General features: G+C 33.7%; 1 protein-coding gene across 1 annotated transcript in view; it reads left to right on the top strand.

Annotated features, from left to right (window-relative positions):
- FER (FER tyrosine kinase) overlaps positions 1–20,652 on the top strand; it is a gene marked incomplete at both ends in the record, with an annotated part of 430,653 nt that overhangs the window by 278,759 nt on the left and 131,242 nt on the right. The window contains 2 exon segments of the mRNA XM_079702183.1: positions 3,821–3,936; positions 6,385–6,479. Coding sequence (XP_079558309.1) covers positions 3,821–3,936; positions 6,385–6,479 — 211 coding nt within the window.

Genomic DNA, 20,652 nt, shown 5'->3' with positions numbered 1-20,652 from the left:
AAATTCAAGATTTTGGAAGGAGATGAGAATTCCTGAAATAATATCATCAAGTAGGTAAGAGGGGATGGAATTTAATTTACAATGGAGGATTGACTTTAATAGAAGCCCAGTAGTTCGTTTTTTATGAACTACTACTAAGGAAGGTTGGTAGGAGGGTAAATGTGGGACTGAGAGTCTGGAAGTTCTCTTTATATTGCTTCAATTTTCTCAATAAATTAAGCAAGATTGTTAACTAAGAATGAGGGTATGGGGAAGGTATGGGAGCTTTAAGAGGAGAGTCAAAGGGGGGGAATAGTTTAATTAGAAGAATGAGAGTGTGAATGGTCTAGGGAATTGTAATATAATTATTGAGCAGTATTAAGGCCCCCCCTAGAGCTTTGTGTTCATGAATTTAAACTGAAACTAGTCAACATCATTGTGGATTTTCTCCAGCCACATTTAACTGCATAGGAACAGAGTAGGCCGTGTTGCATTTAATCTGGGTTGTGGATTTGATCAGGGAGTTCTACAGATGAAAAGGAACAGAGAAGTTGAGAGTATATAGTAAACAGTTGTTATAATTATTGAGCATGGAATTTAAGCTGAATAAGGAAGAAAGCGAGGCTGTTAGGGGGTTATGGACAATAAAAAGTAATAGGGTCTAAAGATTTGGAAGTTCCTATAGGGTCAAAGGATTTTGAGTCTGAATACTAGAGGAAGTAAGCTAGAAAAATAGAAGCCAGCCAGAAGATGGGATGAATGATGTAGGTATTACAGAGGAGTTGCATTATTGGTGATGGCAAAGTTTAAGATATGATCATAGAAAATAGGTTGGAACATGGATCATTGGAAGAGAGATGCTCACGTAACAGAGTTTGAAGTGTTGGAAGGATCTTTAAGTGTCTATTGAAATTTCCAAATTTTAAGACAGGAGTAACACCAGGTACAGTGATCCAGGAGCTCAAATTGTTAACAAATGAGGGAAAATATTTTCAAATGCAATAGCTGCCAGCAACAGTAAGGGGTAGTGGGTATATAATCAAATAATAAAGTTTCAAAGATAGGGGTTTTTAGGAAAGCAGAAGGGAAAATATTTTGAAAGCAGTGACAAGGAGCTCAATGAATCCTGAATTCCATCTCTCAGGCGGTGGGAGAAGCATGGTGTGTGTGTTGGGGGTGCGGGTGAGGTCATCACAGTTTTAGAAGGCACAGGAAGCTCACCCACCATTTGAGTGTTCTCAAGTGAGAACCAGGTTTCTGTTAGAACAAGAAGGTGAAGAGAAGGACCAAAGAAGAGATCGAGATAAAATTTTGATGATGGACCACAAGTTCCAGAAGGCAACTGGAGGTTGGTGACAGAAGGGAAATAGTTGGAGATGACAGGTTGATGAGGAGTCTGCAGAACCTAATGAGAATTAGAGAGGGGGAAATGAGGACTACCAGGATCTTCTGTGAGGACCAACAAAAACATACACAAGAGACATAATGAAATTTAGCCTCATGGACTTAAAGCCAGTAGCAGAGATGAAGCTGTGCCTGTTACATGGTAGGGAGCAATGGATGTCGTAGGCTTTTTCCTGACCTCTTTGGATGGAGAAGAGGTGGTCTGTGAAGCAGAGTCTTTTGTGCAGTGTTTGGAGATTCCTCCCCTGACCACCGTTAAAAGAATTGAAGTCTTCTGAGTAATGATTGTTAAATGAATGTTTACAGTTTTCAAATGCCTCGTATGTGCCAAGAACAGTTATATAGGACAGAAACCATTAGAAAGGTACAAAGGGGCAATGGGATGATAAGTGTTCAGGAACAAGATGTATAATTTTGGGAAGATCAAGAAAGTCTTCATGAAAGAGGTGGCATAGAAATGAATTTAAAGATTAGTTAGCATGTTCTCTGATTGGAGGTGAGGGGAAAATGTACAGAAGGCATGGCTGGGATCACTAAGTAGTTGAATTTAGGACACATGTAGCAGTCAGAGGCTAAGATGGCTAGACAGAGGCTGAGAAAGGTATGGTAATGGAAGGATAGATATTAAATAAGGCAGTGGTATAATCAAAGTTGTGTGTTGGAGAGATTAAGGGGCCGAAGAGGGTGAGGGACTAAGGATGAGATCAGTTCAGGTGAGAAAACTGATATCTTGAATCAGGGTAGGCTGTCTGTGGTGCTAGGAGGAAGGCAAAAGTGTTCCACAGGAAGAACCTGAATGCTTGTAGAGAGTAATGGCCCTACTAAATGAAAAGGTAATTTAGTCAGGAAATGTCTTCTAGTGAATAAAATGTTAAGTTTCAGACAAGGTGAATTTTAAGTGTTTCAGAATCATTCAGATAAACAGAGGCTCAGCAGTAATTGTGGGTACTAATACCTTCTCTCAGCTCTAAATGATGTGATAATTGTGGGAAGGAAAAAAGCCTTGAATAACAGGGAAGGATATAAAGCTCAAATTTTTCTTTTTCTAGTTTGTGATGAATGTGCACTGTGTTGAAGTTATTGTATGTTTACTTTTCATGTAAGGGTGATCAATCATCATTTTGAATGAATATTTAAGAGTTGAATATTAGACTTAATAATACTATTCATTACTTAAATATTCAAGTATACTTAAAATATTAAGTAAAATAAGTGTTAATTAAATTAAGCAAATAGTAATTCTTTAATAAATAAATTTATTAAAATACCTATTAGTAAATTTAAATGATTAGTAACATGTAAAATTTATACACCTTGGATCATAGGTTAAGAGTTACATTGAACGTAGAACTCAAACTCATTGATTATCAGACCTCTTGTTTAGTTACTTGTTGCTCAACAATGACAGCATTAAAGGTAATTATAATACAGTGCTTGCACATTATAATTATAGCTATGTAAAAAATACATATGCATACATAGAAAGACTTGAAGAGAATACTCCAAAATAGCTGTTGTGTTAGCTTTATAGATCTTCTCTGTATTCTTTTGTTTCATAAGTATAATAAAAGTGACTTCAAACTGGAAATAAGGCATTTTAAATCAAAATATGTTCTAGCCATAGAGTAAGGTTAGGAGTTCAGACATTTGATAGAAATGAGCTCATCATGGGTGACACTGGCATTTGGGCAAGCACCTCGTTTTCCTTGGTATCTTTCAGGGATTGACAGCCTGCAGCAGTGGCTGTTGACAGTCCTTCATCTGCCTTGGTTCTGTTGCCTCTCATCTAGTGTCTTACTCTCTCACACTCTCGTCCAAGTGACATCTGGCTGTGTGGATCAATACCACCAGTCACCTCACAGAATCTTGGCTTGCTTTATTTATTTATTTGTTTGTTTGTTTGTTTATTTTAACATCTTTATTGGAGTATAATTGCTTTACAATGGTGTGTTAGTTTCTGCTGTATAACAAAGTGAGTCAACTATACATATACATATATCCCCATATCCCCTCCCTCTTGTGTCTCCCTCCCACCCTCCCTATCCCCCGCCTCTAGGTGGTCACAAACTTGGCTTTATTTTTAAACGCCAACGTGATAAAACTTAGAGCTAAGGGGGTGAAGGGAACTAGATGGAGTGAAACTTAGGTACTTCTGACAGCATTAGTTTTTCCTTTTATTCTATTTCAGTTTTTTCCCATTTCCTTTTCAATTCTCCACAAACCTCAGTCCCTCAAAAGCTTGGTGTGTTGGGTAGTGTATTTAAAGTTAATTGGTAAGAGCAACATTTCCAGTCTTTATTTCCACTTAAAACTCTGAATAAAGCTAACAGAGTACTTTGATGAACTCAAAACTCATCGTTACATGTTTTCCTTGTATTTTGCAAAGGTTTACCTGGCTGTCTTACACTCTAAACAATAAATATATTTGTATTTTCAGGGAAATTTTGGTGAAGTATTTAAGGGCATATTAAAGGATAAAACTGCTGTTGCTGTTAAAACGTGTAAAGAAGATCTTCCTCAGGAACTGAAAATAAAATTTTTACAAGAAGCCAAGTAAGTTCTCTAAAGTAATGTAAATATGTATTTATAATATGAGTAAGTGATTCATTAAAACGTAAGTTTGAAGATATCTTAAATATGATTTGATGAATTAGAAGTAAGCACTTTCAGGGCTGTCAAAAGTAGGCACTTATTATACAATGTGAAAACAAAAAGTTTCTATGTGTTTGAGTTAGACTGCAGGTCAGTTAGGCAATCATAGTCAAAAGAACCAGATGCTTTTGAGAACAGTGAGTATTCTTTGAGTCCTTGAAAAATATTGCAGTATTTTTTGCTTTTATCACACATGCATATACACATATGCATATATGCAGTGTTGTGATTGTCCTTATACTAAGAATATTACTGTATTCTATATATAAAATCCATAATTTAGACATATATTTAGGTATATAATTACATCTTTCCTACCCTCCTTAGATATTATTGCTTGATTCTTTATTCCCAGCTGTTAGCTTTATTTTCTGAGAATCTCAAATTTCTTCTTTAGCTCATTGCATTGTTTCTTTTCTAACTGATCTTTTAGGATGATTTTCTTCTCTTTTTTCTGTTTTAGCTAGAATTTAATGTTCCACCCTGCCAGCCCTATGTTTCAAATAGTTTAAACTCTTCTGTTAGTGGTAAAATCTAATATATACAGCAAAACACAAAACAAATGGAAAGGGGCTTTGGATAGAGTGAGAATGGACATATGAATGGGAGATGGATGGATGGATGAGTAGGTGGACAGTTGAGAGGGAGAGAAGGAGAAGGAGGATATATAGATCCATAGATGGGTGGTATAAAGGGAAGGAAGGAAAGGTGTGTGTGTGTTTGTGTGTGTGTTGTCTCCATCATGGCATTGTATATAAAATTGAAGTTTTTGTAAAGTGCCATGGGAGAACAGAGGACATGGCAACAAAAGAACTAAATCCCGTGGCATAGAGCATCTTGATGTCATTTCTCCATCATCTAAAAATGGATATTTATAGCAATGGATTAAACTAGTTGGGTGCATTTATTAAATATTATCTATGGAATATAGTTGCAAACCTTTTTCATGTATATTATTAGCAATTCAGAAAAAATATCCTATGATGAATTTAAAAGTATGCTATCACAATTGAAACATATAGCCTCATTATTTTAGTTATTCATAGGTATCTTAAGGTATCTTGCTTTCTAATTTGTGAATGCTTTACTGAAAGATAGAGTTTAATTTCTTCTAAAGTGAAACTGAAATTTTATGTTAAAAATGACAATTACATCCACGCAAACTCCCAAGTATCCTTTAACAGATAATAAAGCTATATATTTAGCTATTTAATGTTATTTGGATTCATCCTGGCTGTTTTGTGGAATTTCTTTATTAAGCAGTTTTCAACCTAAGAAATGACATTTTGGATTACAGTCAATCATTCTAAAACTTCCTTTTTAATTCCTCATAGAAACTGCAAACTCAGTTATTGACAGAACATTTTCTTTATCTCTAGAATTCTTCCCAGTGTATTTTTTCATTTATTAAATTTATATATTTTCAATCGATAACATTTTTCTTAGAGCTATCTCTGCTTTAGTTGTACATGTACAGCACACATATAAACTGTTTTATCTTTCTCCAAATGAAGTTATTTTTTTCATTCTCCTAGAAAGGAAACTGTGTTTTTTCAAATATGAGTGAATTTATAACTGTGTCAATAGGATAACATGGAATATCATTTGGTAACAGAAAACATCAGGGTAGACAGGCCTCTGAGGGAATCTAATTTATTTTTAACTCATGCTTGGGGTCCTATAGATGAGTCTATGCTACTTTTACAGCTGTCTGAAATTCTGCCTTTATCCAAACTAAAACTTCTCTGCCTCAGCTTAAGTCTTATATTACTCATTGTTTAACCTTCTGCCAGCTTTCTCAAAACTTTTTGAGTTTTTACTATTTTGAAGTTGATCATGATCATCAAGAAAGTATGTATTATGAAATCTAAATATGAAGTGATTACTCTATAGCATTTACCAATATGAATCGTTCTATTTTTATTTGTTTCAAATGAAGTATATACATAAAACAAAACAAAACAAAAAGATGCTGCCCTACCAGCTTACAGTTTTTGGTCCACTGATACTTTCCAGCTTTTGTGAGGGTGGCTAAAACCAGATTCCTTGAAGGGAGTTCTGCATATTTTGGACTAAGTAAGTTATTCCTGTTTAGCATGCTTATTACCTATTCAGAGTAGATAATAATTTTTAAACAAATATTTAATTGAATAAAAACTGACTCATTTATATCTATATTTTGCCAAGATTTGTCAAGACATATACATCCCATTTATCATAATTTGGGTTCGTACTAAAGTTTTAAAAATTGTGTTGATTAAAGTGCATTCTACTTGTGCACACTACTCATGATCATAAATTAATGCTTACAACTTAAATGGTAACTATTCTTATACTTCTCTTATCCAGAATTCTCAAGCAATATGATCATCCCAATATTGTCAAACTTATAGGAGTTTGCACACAACGACAGCCTATCTACATAATTATGGAACTGGTTCCAGGTAATGTGATTTTAGAGGTTTCCTCAATAACATTTTAATGTCATGTTTTATTGCTTTTATATGTTCATTCTCTTTGATTTCTCCTTGTAAAGTTTCCAAGGATTTTGTTTAACATTTTCCTGATGATGAAGAGCTTGTACACATACTTGATATTTTTATAGTCTATAATACTTGCCATTTTCTAGAAAGTGTCAGCCAACCTTTTTAAGAGAAGATATATTATTACATTGCAGCTACACATGGAAATTAGTTATATATAATCTTTCGGTGAGAAAGTCTATTTAGATAAATAGTCTACTTAGGTTTACTTTATAATAATGATAGTACTGTCTTATATGTCGTTCATTGTATATCATTTTACAAGTACATTACCATACATCCTTTTGTTTAGTTGTATATAATAATATCATAATGCTTTGGGTCACAAACTATGAACTTGTTTGATATGTGGACAAAAAAAAGGTGATCTCTCTAGGAATTTGTCCTTTTATTTCTTTCTGGTGACTTTTAACATCTCCAGGTATTTTGGTTAACTACTTTTGCCAACAAACAAGGATAACATCAAACTGATACCATGTTATCTTTATTGTACATCTTTCTGTTGTAGAAAATATAATCAGAGGTAAAATATGATCTTGATAAGATTTATAAATACAGTATTTAATAACTGAAAAGGATTTGCTTTGTTACCTTAAGTATTTATTCATTTTACAAGAAGAAACTTAAAGGAATATAAAACATTTTTCTAACTTTAATATACATCACATAAACCTGATATTGTAGATTGCCCATTAAAAACTTTTCACATAATTCTTTCATTATTAAAGGATAAATTGGTCCAATTTTACCATGCTGGTTTGATTGTTATTGGAATATTTCTTTATTACCATATAACTGCAGGATTCCTAGATCATAATCATTTTCATCCTCAAGATGGCAATATATATTTGCATGGTTTACACTATTTACGATTTATATCTTAAAGTAACTTTCATACAATTTTCATACAAAATTTTAAAAACAATTGAATATCCTATAATTTTAATTAAAATGGGATGTTTAAGTATTATAAATACATAAAACATTCACGTAATGCAAATGATGCCCCCAGTTAATAAGGGATGTCACTGAGAAACTTAGATTTGAGTGGTAGGGCAGACTTGATGAGGAAAAGTCATTTTGGTGTTACTATGACTGATTAAAGGAGCATGGTAACAAATTCCTGATGGCAGGTCCAAATTGCATAAAGCAAAAGATAGCTTTGGAAGAGAGCTAGGAAAGTGTTTATCTGGACACTAAATAGTAACCTTTATTGATATATTTTTTAAATGATTAAGAATAATAAACTTCATTAGAAAACGTCCTACTCAACAATCTAATCTTACCCCAAAGCTAATTGCTATTTATTTTTTTGTGTTTTTCCCCCCCAGGAAAATATTTACTATAGATACCATGATTTTATGCAAATGTTTTAATTATTCAAAATCTTAACATTGCTGATCTTTTTATCTATTATTAATATAACATGGTTTCATTGTTTCACATTCATCCATATAGTTCTACCTTTTCTTTATAATGGCTACAGAATATTCCATTATATGGCTTTATATAATTTAAATCGATCTTCTATTTATGGATACTTTGGTTGTTTCCATTTTTATTATTTGGTTTTTTTTTTCTTTTTTAAACAGTGCTTGAGTTGAATCTGAGTTTATGTGCATTTCGATTTATGGTTAATGTATTAGCTTTCTATTGCGGCACAACAAATGATCATAACGTGGCAGCTTTAAACAATATCCATTTATTACCTCACAGTTGTGTAGGTTAGAAGTCCAGGCAGGCTTTACTGTGGTTCTCTGCTTAGGGTCTCACAAAGCCAAAAATCAGTGCATCAAGCTGAGTTCTTGGCTGGAAGCACTGGGGAAGAATCCATTTCCAAACTCCTTCCGGTTGGTGGCAAAGTCTCATTTCTTACAGTTGAGAAATGGCCTAAGTTTCCCTTTCTTTTCTTGCTGTGAGCCAGGGGCATCTCCCAGCTTCTTAAGGTTTCCTACATTCTTTGATCTTCAGACCCGGTGTCACATCTTTCAAGTGCTTTGAATTTCCCTAACTTCTCCTTCTGTTTTTCATTTCGTTCTGTTTTGTTTTTCAAAAAAGCTGGGAGAATATCCTCCACTTTTTTGAAAGGTCTTGTGATTAGATCAGGCTCACCTGGCTAATCTGCCTATCTTTAGGGCAACTGTGCAATATGACAAAACATCATTATGGGATTGATATCTAATCATGTTCACATGTTCCAGGGATTAGGGTGGGACATTACTGGGAGGCCATCTTCAAATTCTGCCTACCACAGTGGACTTTGCTAAATTTTCTTGGAGGTTAGTTGCAGTGTGGGATCTGAAACCACATTGAACTTTTTGTACTCTGTTACATTAATTCCATTGGTCAATCTTATAAGATGAATGCATGATTTTTGTAGCATCATGCTTTGTCATCTCTCATTTGGAAAATATCAAGTGACCAGGTTATATAGATCTTCCAAACAGTGAAGTAATTCATTATACAGTATCAAAAGACCACATTCAGTAACGTCATCACTAATCTCACTGGAAAAGTAATAGGAAGTATCAATTTCTTTATAGTAAATGTGTTTTCTAAAATTTTAACTTTCATTGCAAAGCTTGGATTCTTCTCCCTGGTAACAAAAACTGTCAGTTTTTTGCCTTGAAGTGTTGGACTTACTTAATTCAATTTTGAGAGAATGTCTGTCAAAAATCTAATATTTAATAATCATAATTTGTCAATCTTTTTGAAAACAGATTTATTGATATGTAATTGACATATACTTTATGTATGTACACTTTATTGTATTGACATATGTATACACTTGTGAAACCATCACCACAATCAAAGTAATGAACACATCTATCACCCCCAGATTTTCCCTATGCCTCTTTGTAGTCCCTTCCTCCTCCCCCTCTCAACCCCTGTCCCAGTCAACCACTGATCTGCTTTCTGTCACTATATACTAGTTTGTGTTTCTTAGAATTTTATATAAATGGAATAATATAGTCTGTACTACTCTTTTCCTTTTTGAGTGTAGTTTGTTTCATTCATTTTGAGATCCATCCATGTTGTAATGTTTATCGGAAGTTCATTCTTTTTTATTGCTGAGTAGAATAGCATCATATGAATATATCACCGTTGATATCAACTGTTGATAGACTTTTGGGTTGTTTCCTATTTGGGGCTACTGCCAAGTAAGCTGTTGTGAACATCCATGTATAAGTCTTTGTATGGGCATGTGCTTTCATTTCTCTAAGGAAAATACCTGGGAGTGGAATAAATGAATTAGATAGAATGTACATGTTTAAATTTTTAAGGAATTGCCAAATAGATTTTAAAGTGAGTATACTAGTTGACATTCCCAACTGTACTTTCTCTACATCTTCATCAACACTTGGTGTGGTCAGTCTTTAGATATTATAATTTTATGCAGTAGTGTCTCATTGTGTTTTTCGTTGTCTTTCACAACTGACTAATGATGTGAGCATCTTGTCATGTGCTGATTTGCCATTCATATATCTTCTTTGACGTGTCTATTTAAATAATGTGCCCAGTTTTTAAATTGGGTTGTTTTCTTGTAATAAAGTCTTGGTTCTTTATATATTCTGTATACAAGTCCTTTATCAGATGTATGATTTTCAAATATTCTCTCTCAGTTGACTTGTCTTTTCATTCTTTTAATAGTGTCTTTTGAAGAGCAGAAGTTTATAATTTCAAACTTTAAATTATGTTTTTCTTTTATAGGTCATGTTTTTGATAGTATATCTAAGAAATCTTTGTTGAATCCCAGGTCACAAAGGTTTTCTCCTATGTTTACTTCTACAATTTTTATAGTTTTAGAATTTAGAATTTATAGTTCATTCTATGGTCCATTTCATATGGTTGTGAGGAATGGTTTGAAGTTCATATTTTTGGCATATAGATATTCAGTTGTTCCAGCTCCAATGACTCTCCTTTCTCCCCTGATTTTTTTTACCTTCATTTTTTAAAGTATATTTATGTGTAGTTTTATTTTTGGACTCTAATTTCTGTCGATCTTTTTGTTTGCCATAATGCCAATACTACATTGCCTTGACCACTGAAGTTTTATAGTAAGTCTTGTATCAGGTAATGTTATTTGTCTAACTTTGTTCTTTTTTAGAAATGTTTTGGCTGTTAGAAGTCCTTTGCATTTCTCTAGCAACTTTATTATTAGTTTTTCAGTTTCCATATAAAGGTTTGCTAATATTTAGATTGGGATTACATTGACTCTATAGATCAGTTTGGGGTGAATAGACTTCTTAACGATATTGAGTCTTCTGACCCCTCTACATGACATACCTTTCTAGTAGGATAGGTCTTCTTTAATATCCCTCAGCAAGGTTCTGTAGCGTTTAGTGTATAGGACTTTCCATCTTTTGTCAAACTTCTCTCTGAGTATTTGATCTTTTGTGATGCTGTTGTAAGTGATTTTTTTTTTAAGAACTATGTTCACTGTGGAAGTCACAGAAGATGTGAATAATACTGTCAGTCAACTTGACCTACTGACCTTTATAGGACACTCTACACAACATCACCAGGATATACGTTCTTTTCAAGTACACAGAGAATATTTACCAAGATAGATCATATCCTGGGCCATAAAACAAATCTCAATAAATTTATAAGAATTTAAGTTCTATGAACACAACAGAAATAAAATAGAACTCAAGGATAGAACAGTATCTGAAAAATCTCTAAATATTTGGAAAGTAAACAATGCATAGCTGAGTAACCAATGGGTCAGGGTGGAACTTAGAAAGTATTTTGAACTAAATGGAAAGAAAAAAACCCACAACATCTCCGTATTTATATGATGCCTATTAAGCAGTACTTAGGGAAATAAATATAGCACTAAATGCCTGTATTAGAAAAGATGAAAGGACTCAAAGTTTTGACCTCAATTTCTACCTTAAAAAGAAGTGCAAATTAACCCAAAATATATAGAAGAAAGGAAAAAAATATAGAAGAAATCAATGGAATCCTTTGAGATTAATAAAATTGATAAAACCTCTACATAGACTCTTCAGAAAAAAAAGACACAAATTACCAATATCAAGAATGAGAGAGGTGACATCATTATAGAGTCTACAGATATTAAAAAAGATATTCATAATATTTCCTTAACTTTATATAAAGAAATTCAACAACTTAGATGAAATGGACAAATTTTCTGAAAGACGAAAACTACCAAAGCTCATTCAGCCTTCATAAACCCATATCTTTTATAGAATTGGTCATTAAGAAACCATCCTTCAGGACTTCCCTGGTGGCACAGTGGTTGAGAGTCCACCTGCCGATGCAGGGGACACGGGTTCGTGCCCTGGTCCAGGAAGATCCCACATGCTGCGGAGCAGCTGGGCCTGTGAGCCATGGCCGCTGAGCCTGCACGTCCAGAGCCTGTGCTCCGCAACGGGAGAAGCCAAAACAGTGAGAGGCCCGCGTACCGCAAAAAAAAAAAAAAGAAAGAAAAAAGAAACCATCCTTCAAAGAAAACTCCAGACCTGTATGGCTTCACTGGTGAATTATACAAAAGTTTTAAGAAGAAATACACCAACTCTACACAAATTCTTAGAAAATTGAAAAGGAGAGACTACTTCTCAATTCATTGAGATCATCACGACCTGATTCTGAAACTAGACAAAAATATTACAGCAAAAGAAAACTACAGACTATATGTCATTATTACATATATAAATTCTGAGCACAGTTTTAATGAAGCAAATGCAACAACAGATAAAAATACATCATGATCAAGTGGAATTTATCCTAGGACTACTAGCTGATATAACTTTCAAATATCAATCAATGTAATTCATATTAATAAAATTAAAAACTAAATAATCATTTCAATAAATGAAGAAAACTCATTTGGCAAAATCCAACATTAATTCCTGTTAGGAATTCTCTGAAATTGAGGAATAGAAGAGAACGTTCTCACCATGAGTGGCTCCTAAGAAAGACATGTTCCTAAGATGACATCATATTTAATGGCAAATGACTGAATACTTTGCTCATTTATATCAGAAATAAGACAAATATGCCTACATTTACCACTTAAACACTATACTAGATGTTCTAGCTTCTAGAACAATACAGCAAAAAATAAAGCAAGAAAAAGTAAATAAAAATCACCTTTTAATATGTTTAAGGTATTTTTCACCTTTGCCGCAATATTTCTTTGCCAGTGTTTGAAACCAAAACGCTAGCTACTATACTAATATAAAAGACATTATAGCATTCTATGGTAAAACCACTATAGCACTTAAAAATAAATGATTGTTTTTTAAAAATATTTTTAAAGTAATTTAAGATAACAAATAGTCTTTATTGATATTTTCTCTTCAGACACAGCTTCAAAATCTCTAGTGTTGAACCAGTTATAATCTAACATTCTAATGTTACAAAACCTGGGCCAAAATAGCAAGTTCAAAAACAATGAGCTCATAATTTTGACATTTTCAAGTTAAGGCCTGGTAAGAAACTCTTCCTATTTTCTCAATTTATTGTTGTTTAAGCCTTATGCATCTTTTCCTTTCTCATCAGTGAACACGTTTACATACCAGAATATAAAGATAAATGAGGCAAACACCATAAGGTTCCTTGTAAGAAAAAAAAAAAAAAAAAAAAAAAATATATATATATATATATATATTTCCACTATAAGATGAAAAGCTGATAAATCCATGGTTATGAAAAGCATAGGAGAGATTTATCCCAGGTTTGCAAACCAGTTTCAACATTTGAGAATTTGTTAATGTAATCCATCACATCAGTAGGCTAAAAGAAAAATCAGGTGATCATATCAATAGATGCAGACAAAGCATTTAACAAAATCCAACACCCCTTCATAAAAAAAATTTTTAAAACTCAGAAAACTTGAGGAACTTGCTCAGTTTGTTTTTTAAAAAATCTACAAAAACCCTACAGCTAACATTATACTTAATGGTGAGAGACTTGAAGCTTTCCCACTAAGATCACAAACCAAGGCACAGATGCCCCTCTGACCATTCCTTTTCAACATCTTACTCAAAGTCCTAGCTAACATAATAAGGCAAAAGGAACAAAAGTTGTACTGACTGGGAAGGAAGAAATAAAACTCTTTGTTTGTAGAAGACAGTTTGGCAGTTTCTTATAAAAGTAAGCATACTTTTACTATGGAATCCGACAATCACATTCTATAGTATTTACCCAAAGGACTTCAAAACTTATATCCACACAAAAACCTGCGCAAGGATGTTTATAGTAGCTTCATTCATAATGCCCAAACTTGGAAGCAACCAAGATGCTCTGCACTAGGTGAGTGGATAAACAAACTATGGTACGTCCAAACAATGGAATATTATTCAGCACTCGAAAGAAATAAAATATTAAGCCATGAAAATTCATAGAGGGAACTTAAATATATATTGCTAAGTAAAGGAAGCCAATCTGAAAAGGCTATGTACTTTATGACTTCAACTCTGGCATTTTGGAAAAAGGAGAACCACGGAGACAGTTAAAAAAAAAATTTCAGTGGCTGCCAAGGGTTATGGAAGAGGGAGGTATGAATAGGTACAGAGGATTTTTATAGGATATTTAAGCTACCATGTATGACATAATAGTAGATACATGTCATTTTACATTTTTTCAAACACATAGAACATACAACACCAAGAATGAAACTTGATGTAAACTATGGACTTTGGGTGATAATGATGTGTCAATATAGGTTCATTAGTTGTAACAAGTATAACAAATTCTAGCAAGGGATTTGATAATACATGAAACTCTCTAGTAAGGAGCAGGGATTATATGGGAAATCTCTGTATCTTCCTCTCAATTTTTTTTGTGAATCGAAAACTGCTCTCAAAAGTCTTAAAAAATTTTTTTAACATAAGTGAAATAGACTTGGTTGTCTTTGAGTAAGTTTAAGCTCTGTCTCCCTCACTCCATTTAGCTCCTCCTTCCCTCCCATTCTTTTTTTTTTTTAATTTATTTACTTATTTATTTATTTTTGACTGCATTGGATCTTCATTGCTGCTCGCGGGCTTTCTCTAGTTGCGGCGAGTGGGGGCTACTCTTCGTTGTGGTGCACGGGTTTCTCATTGCGGTGGCTTCTCTTGTTGCGGAGCACGGGCTCTAGGCGCACAGGCTTCAGTAGTTGTGGCATGCGGGCTTAGCTGCCCCGCAGCATGTGGGATCTTCCCGGACCAGGACTCGAACCGGTATCCCCTGCATTGGCAGGAGGATTCTTAACCACTGCGCCACCAGGGAAGCCCCCTTCCCTCCCATTCTAACATTCAGTGTCATGTGTGCATGGTTATTGGAAGCCTACAGAGGGTAGTGGTGAAGATCATGAGCTCTAATAAGTGTTGGTGAGGATGTGGAAAACTGGAACCTTCATACATTGCTCATGGATTGTAAAATGATACAGCCACTTTGGAAAAGTGTCACAGTTTCTCAAAAAGTTATACATAAATTTTCCATATAAACTAACAGTTCTGATCTGAGGTATACACCTAAGAGAATTGAAATGTGTGTCCACACAACGACTGCAATTGTTCATAGAAACATTATTTATAATAGCCAAAATGTAGAAAGAATCCAAATGTCCATCAGCTGCTGCATGAATAAACAATATAGTATATCCATACAATAATAATATTACTGTTAAATGATAGAGTCATGAGCTAATAATATATGCTACAGTATAGATGAACCCAAGTCCGATACAAAATGAAATGCCCAGAAAAGGTATCTATAGATAAGAAGGAAGATCCGTGATTTCCTGGGACTAGGGGTTTAGATGGGGATTGACTCTATACAGGCGAGAGAGATCTTTATGGAGTGATGAAAATGTTCTAAACTGTATTGTGGTGACAGTTGTACATCTCTCTCTGTAAATTTGTCAAAACTCACTGAATTGTACATTAAGATGTACAGCTCTTAAAAAAAAAAAAGACCAAGAGCCAGGCATTTTGGCCAGAAGCTTGTTAGTTTTTTAATCTTGCTCAATCTACTTAACCCTTCTGTTCCCTCCCTTAGTTTTCTTACCTGTGAAGTAAGAATAATAGAGTTGCTGTAAGAGCTAATGTACTGCGATTTTGTATGTGTATACCAAACACACATAGACACTTTACATATGTATATGTATATATAATTTATATTTATATATATAATCTTAGAATATTTAACCATAATGACCACTCTGTGTATTCTCATCATGTCATAATTTTTATTGTTATTATTTTATAATTGACCAACAGAAGAAAGTGATGATTTAAAATGACTCCTATAATCCAGGCAGAACTTTAACCCAACCTCTGAACTTGCCCCTGCCCCTGACTCTAATCCTAACCCTAGATTTCTTTAGCCAAGTGATGTGACAGCAAATTGGGAAGCATAACGTTTGGTTTAGCTCTTCCCTGTCCACCACCATTTGTGACTGTTTAGTTTGTATGTTTTAGTATTTACCCTTCATGGGTCTTTCTTTCCTTGTATCTAAAACTAAAGCGGCTGGATTAAAATGGCTTCTAAATTTTAGCTCTGACCTATAATTTTTTAGTTAGGAAAATTTTTCTTAAATTTGAAACCTCTCATAACAAACTATTAGATTACCTCAAAACAGCATCTTTCTGTCCTTTCCTCATTTTACAAAAGGCATGCTGGGGAAATAACCAGCTACTTTTCATTCTTAATAAAGTAGCATAATAATAAACAATATTTTACATTTACATGATATTTTACAGTTCTCAAAGGACTTTAATTAACATTATGTCATTTGTTCTACCAGGCGGTATTGTCATCTCCATTTACAAATAAGCTAAATGAGGTTCAGAGAGCTTAGAGTGACTTGTCAGCATCAGTTAAATACCAAGTGGGAAAACCGTGCTATTTCTATTTTCTATTATGTCATTCAAGTTATAAGTGGGTCAAAATATATAATCCTTTTATGAATTGAAAATATAAATGAAAATTCAAGCAAAGTGCCTATGCAAGTACCCTGTGGGCAGATACATGCATCCCCATTCCATAATTTCTCAACCTTGTGCACAGATAAGTAAACAGCTTATTATGATAAACAGGAAGATTTTTGTTTGAGTTACTTTTTTCTCTACTGGGAACAAGGTGTGGAGAGAAGATTTAGAGAACTGGTAGGTTAAAAGCAAGATTTAATAACTGCTTGGTGTCTTATATGCAAGCCGTTTCAGAAATGTATTATGCAGAGATTTAAAATGCTCCTGTTCTCGTCAGATAACTGAGCCCTTTGGAAACATAAATCTGAAATACATTTTAACTAGAGTAATGTTTGAGGAGATTATAAGCATTTGAGGATTCAAGTTTAGAGTGACTACTCCAAGATGATCCTGTCTTCATTTGAATCATTTCTTGAATTACAAATACTTTATTTATTGCTTGCTTATAGGTTGCTGGATAAACAAAATCAAACAAAAGGCAGTTGTAAATGGTGCTAGGAAATACTGAAAACAAAGAAACTCTAATATGCTAAAAGATGACCCCATTTTATTTTGCAAACAAGTTGTTTTTTTACTTAGAGATTGAAATGAAGGAAATGATGAGAGGACTTATTTTTCAAATGACAAGCCATGACTTAAAGGAGTATTTATAGTCCAGGCAGCTGTCATTTATTTTCACATATGTGGTTAAATTAGGGCTAACGTAAGATACCCTGATGAATAAGAAACCAAGCACCTTAACCTCCAAGTACAACAATGTGAGGTACAGATCCTGGGTAGAGGTAATTAATTTTAGCAAGACAAACATCAGTCTCTAGTCTGTACTAGATATTGCTAACTGCCCCTTCTTTTGGACCTGGATGTTATCTTTGAGTTCAGAACTTCTTGGAAGTAATTGAATGTTATATTATATGGTACATTACTCAGCTCTCACAGGTGCATGCCCTTTGGCAATCCTCAAACTTATCTTAATTTTAAAATGACTTACAGCTTTGGAGTTTTTAGAATTACTGAAGAATTTTTACCAGGTTTTAGACAACATCAAAATATCTCACCTCTATAACAAGTTTGAAAAAATATTGAGCTTGTGTAGTTTATATTGTCTAGAGATTTTAGCTTAGAAATTTGGACATTATTATTTATATAGTTCTCATAAATGCCTTTCAAAAGAAATCTTTCCATTGTCAGAATTTTTTCTTTTAATTATTCATTTCATTTGTAATTTCTAGGGTAAGTTCACTAAGTTTAGCCAGAAGGTTAAACTGTTTTTAAAAATAAATGTTTTTCCTTCCCAATTCATAATGAACTTTTATATTTTTACGTGATTCTAACAGAATCAATTTGTTACATGACATCACAGCTATAGAAGGTTATTATGGGAGTCACTGGAAATGACAGTTTCTGTTCCTTTGATAACAAAGTCCCAGTATTTTGGCTCTGGATCCTTGCCTGGCATTTGTTTCTCTCACTCATTATAAATATAGAAAGGGTAAATTGTGCCAACAAAAGATTAAGGAACATGGCTTCTGGCACTCAGTAAAAGAGCCCTTGAAGTCTGAACTGGCACCTGACCTTATACAGATTTAACTCATCTCCCATCATACAATCCATTACCAGTTATATAACAATACCACTTCACAGCAGTAAATTTTGAGTTCAAGGTAAAGGACAAATCTCAAATTAATATTTTGTGCTAAAGATTATAAGATATGTCAACTCAGTGGCTGAGTTTTTTTATGCTGCTGATAATTACTAAAGAAGAACCTAATTTTGTGGGCTTTATTACTTTGTTCTTTGGGGATGTCGATAGAATACTCTTTTTTTATATTTTAACATCTTTATTGGAGTATGATTGCTTTACAATGGTGTGTTAGTTTCTGCTTTACAACAAAGTGAATCAGTTATACATATACATATGTTCCCATATCTCTTCCCTAAAACAAAGTTTGAATGAGTCTAAATGAGTAATTATAAATTAGTGCATTGTAAATTTCTATTTGGAAGAACGGGTAACTTTTCTATGTTAACTGACATGATAACATCTAAACTTAGATATTGGTCTTTATAATTCAAGCATATTACATTAATGAAAAGCTAAATAAATGTGCTTAGTTGACTTTTTAATACTTGCAAAACAACATTTTAAAAAGATAGCATCTTTAAGTTGATATTTCTTTCTCAGCCAAATGATACATTGGGTTACCCTAATGTTTCATTTGCTGCCTAATATCCCAAAGCAAATGCAGATGGAAGAGTTTAAACTGGACATTTCTCCAGACAATAAAAGCACTAATACCTTTTGAAATAAGTTACTTTATTTAATTTATGCACAACTTAAATTGATAACCTGGTGGTATTCCACACATGTGGTATTAGCATTTTTCTATTGTTGTTTTGGGTAGACCATACCCTTCTTTCCCAGAGGTTGAGCTAAACACTAAAAACATTAACCCAAAAGAAAGCTATGAGAAATGAAATCTAAAATATAACAACTATTACTGTATCCCTTCTTTGACTGGAATGGTTATAAAGAAGTGCTTAGGGATTTTCTTTTCTATCAGTGAGCAAAGGTTGGTGTGTTATAACAGATACTAACTTTTCATGGTACATTTGAACCATTGGTGCATTGTGTATATCTGAGCAATATTACCCATATGTTTTTCATGTTCTGAGCATCTGATGGCACTTATACCTTAAGGACCTCCTGCAAGGAGGCAGATAGCTTGGTGAGAAGGAGAAAGCATATTCTGAACCATATTTTCGCTCTTAGATCCTGTTTTGAAAATGTCTTTCTGATAATTGAAGTTTCTTAACGAATTAAAGGAAAATGTAAGCGTTATGAACATATATGCATCCTTCCTCATGGATAAAATACTGATTAGTTTTACTTTTGTTATTGTTTTTAAGTTTTTGTTACTGTACATGGAAAAGTCTTAAAATTTGCACAGAAAGTTTAAAGTAATATAAATGATAAGAAAATTTGCTTCATTGTTAAAAGCCTACTTATATTTGATGCAAATGTTAGAAGTATGAACAGGGCTAGTAAAACTGTGATGAATTCAGCTGAAATAAAAATGTTTATATATAATGTATTTTTTTAAATAAATAAATAGGTTTTCCCCAATAGTATACCCAATGTATATGACTCTGACAGTGCCTATTTAGTATGAGATCTTCATATCATCAGAATTGTAAGGAGAACAGTTATTAAAACAATGGGGAACACAAAATATTTCCAAGTTTAAAAGACAACTGAAAATCGGTTGAATCAAAGTTCTTAAACAATGCTTATTTTATTTATGATGAAAGTTAAAAAGTGAATATGTTGGGAGGTTTTTTATTTGCATTGCAGTACCATAAATATTCAAACTATTTTACATAGAAGCTGAACAAACGCCTCTTGTCAGCATTAGCCAAAGATATTGGCTCTCTCTTCTTTTGTTTATCCCCTTCTAGTTTTAAGTTATTTATATCCCTATCTAGTTGTAAGTTACCCTATCTATTCAGAAATGATAGGCAAACTCTGGACTCTTCTTAAATTTGTGGAAGAAACTAAAACCTTATCCATTAATATTTGAGAAGGTATGTCACTCTACTCAGATACACCAATATTCTTTAAGTAGAATTGTACTTAAAAACTATTTAAGTCTAGATATTCTGTTAGATTATTCAGTCATTTGGTCACCAAACAGTTACTGAATGCCTCCCGTATATGCCACATACTGGGGATTCAACAGTGAAGAAAACAGACCAAAAGACCCCACAAAAAGCAAAACTGCCTACTCTCATGAACCCTATGTTCTGATAGGGAAAGAAATATGTTAGGTAAGTAAAACATATATAGGACGTTGAGTGGTGTGAAAAGATAAAGCATAGAGGGAAGAGGATAGCAACTATTGGTATGCAGAGGTTGGAGTCTTAGAGAGAGTGGCCAGGGAAGGCCTCAGTATGGGTAGAACGTTGAGTAAAATGCCTGGTGGAAGTGAGGGAACTCTGTGTAGACACTGGAGGATGGACATTCGAGGCTTCATGAAAGAGTGGTGTGTATGAAGGAAGAGTAAGGGGAGAGTAGTAGGAGATGAGGTTAGAGAGGGGATGGGGTTCAAGCCATGCAAAGCCTCGTAGATCAT

This window comes from Hyperoodon ampullatus (assembly GCF_949752795.1).
Source record: "Hyperoodon ampullatus genome assembly, chromosome: 4".
Classification (NCBI taxonomy): domain Eukaryota; kingdom Metazoa; phylum Chordata; class Mammalia; order Artiodactyla; family Ziphiidae; genus Hyperoodon; species Hyperoodon ampullatus.
This window is presented reverse-complemented; position numbering and strand designations above follow the sequence as displayed.